The sequence below is a fragment of the Meleagris gallopavo genome, unplaced genomic scaffold, assembly GCF_000146605.3.
Source record: "Meleagris gallopavo isolate NT-WF06-2002-E0010 breed Aviagen turkey brand Nicholas breeding stock unplaced genomic scaffold, Turkey_5.1 ChrUn_random_7180001956773, whole genome shotgun sequence".
In the NCBI taxonomy this organism is placed as follows: Eukaryota; Metazoa; Chordata; class Aves; order Galliformes; family Phasianidae; genus Meleagris; species Meleagris gallopavo.
This window is the reverse complement of record NW_011217259.1, coordinates 31888-32919: the sequence shown is the minus strand read 5'-3', so window position 1 is coordinate 32919 and position 1032 is coordinate 31888. Positions and strand designations below refer to the sequence as shown.

Sequence of the window (1032 nt, the reverse complement as noted above, 5' to 3'; positions counted from 1 at the left end):
CAGATTCACGGCAGAGAACGTGACGGAGCAGCGGTGCCACTTCTACTCCACGGCGCAGAAATTTGTCTGTCGGGTGAAGGTTCCACCTGGCACCGAAGACACTAAAGCCCTCGTGGTGTCTGTCTGTGTCAGAAGCCGTGCGGGAAGCAGCACTGGGGAGGACCGCATCATTACCCTTAATGGCATCCGTGAGTGCCCGTCCCTGAGACCCCCAGACCCCAAACCTCATCGTGCCTGCATCCCCCAGCTCCTTCCCATGCTGATCCCTGAGCCCTGCACTGCCCTGGTCCCCAAAGCTCCCCAGGTTCCCAAAACATCCCTAACCCCCTCCCCAGTGCTGTTCCCTGAGTCTGACACTGTCTCAGTCCCCACAGTGCTCCAGTTCCTGAGTCTCCACTCCCCAGTCCCCCCCAGTGCTCTGTTCTGAGCCCTCCAGTTCTGACCCCTGAGCTCTGCACTGGCTCTGCCCCCAACCCCCCCAGCACCCTCATCCCTGAGCCCCCCATGCTGACCCCTCAGCCCCACACTGTCCCTTTTTCCAACCCCCATCAGCATCCCACTTGCTGCCTCCCTGCTCCCCAAACCCTCCCGATCCCTGAGTCCCCCAGTGCTGTTCCCCACACCCCTGACCCCGCAGTGAAGCCGGACCCCCCCCTGAACGTGACTGTGGAGGCGGTGGAGCTTTCCCCGCAGCGGCTGCGCGTGCGCTGGAGTTACCCCCCCTCCTGGGACCCCCGCTTCTATTGGCTGCGCTTCCAGGTGCGCTACCGACCCGAGCCGACTCCGACCTTCACCCAGGTGAGCCCAGGTGCCATGGGGTGATGGTGGGGGGGTGGAGGGGGAGGGGGGTATGTGTATGTCAGATTGCCCTGTGTGTGTGTGTCCTTCCCCCTCCCTCAAAAAAGGTGGACCAGGTGACGCAGCTGTGGTTGGACATCGGCGATGCCTGGCGGGGCACCCGGCACGTGGTGCAGGTGAGGGCACAGGAGGAGTTTGGGCACGGAGCGTGGAGCGAATGGAGCCGGGAGGCGG

The 1032-nt window shown here is 63.9% G+C and overlaps 1 protein-coding gene across 1 annotated transcript in view; it reads left to right on the top strand.

Moving 5' to 3' along the window:
* Positions 1–3: 3 nt before the first annotated feature.
* IL6R (interleukin 6 receptor) overlaps positions 4–1032 on the top strand; it is a gene marked incomplete at its 5' end in the record, with an annotated part of 3075 nt that continues 2046 nt past the window's right edge. The window contains 3 exons of the mRNA XM_031557763.1: positions 4–188; positions 638–798; positions 906–1028. Of these exons, the coding sequence (XP_031413623.1) occupies positions 4–188; positions 638–798; positions 906–1028 (469 nt within the window). The remainder of the gene's footprint in view (positions 189–637; positions 799–905; positions 1029–1032) is intronic.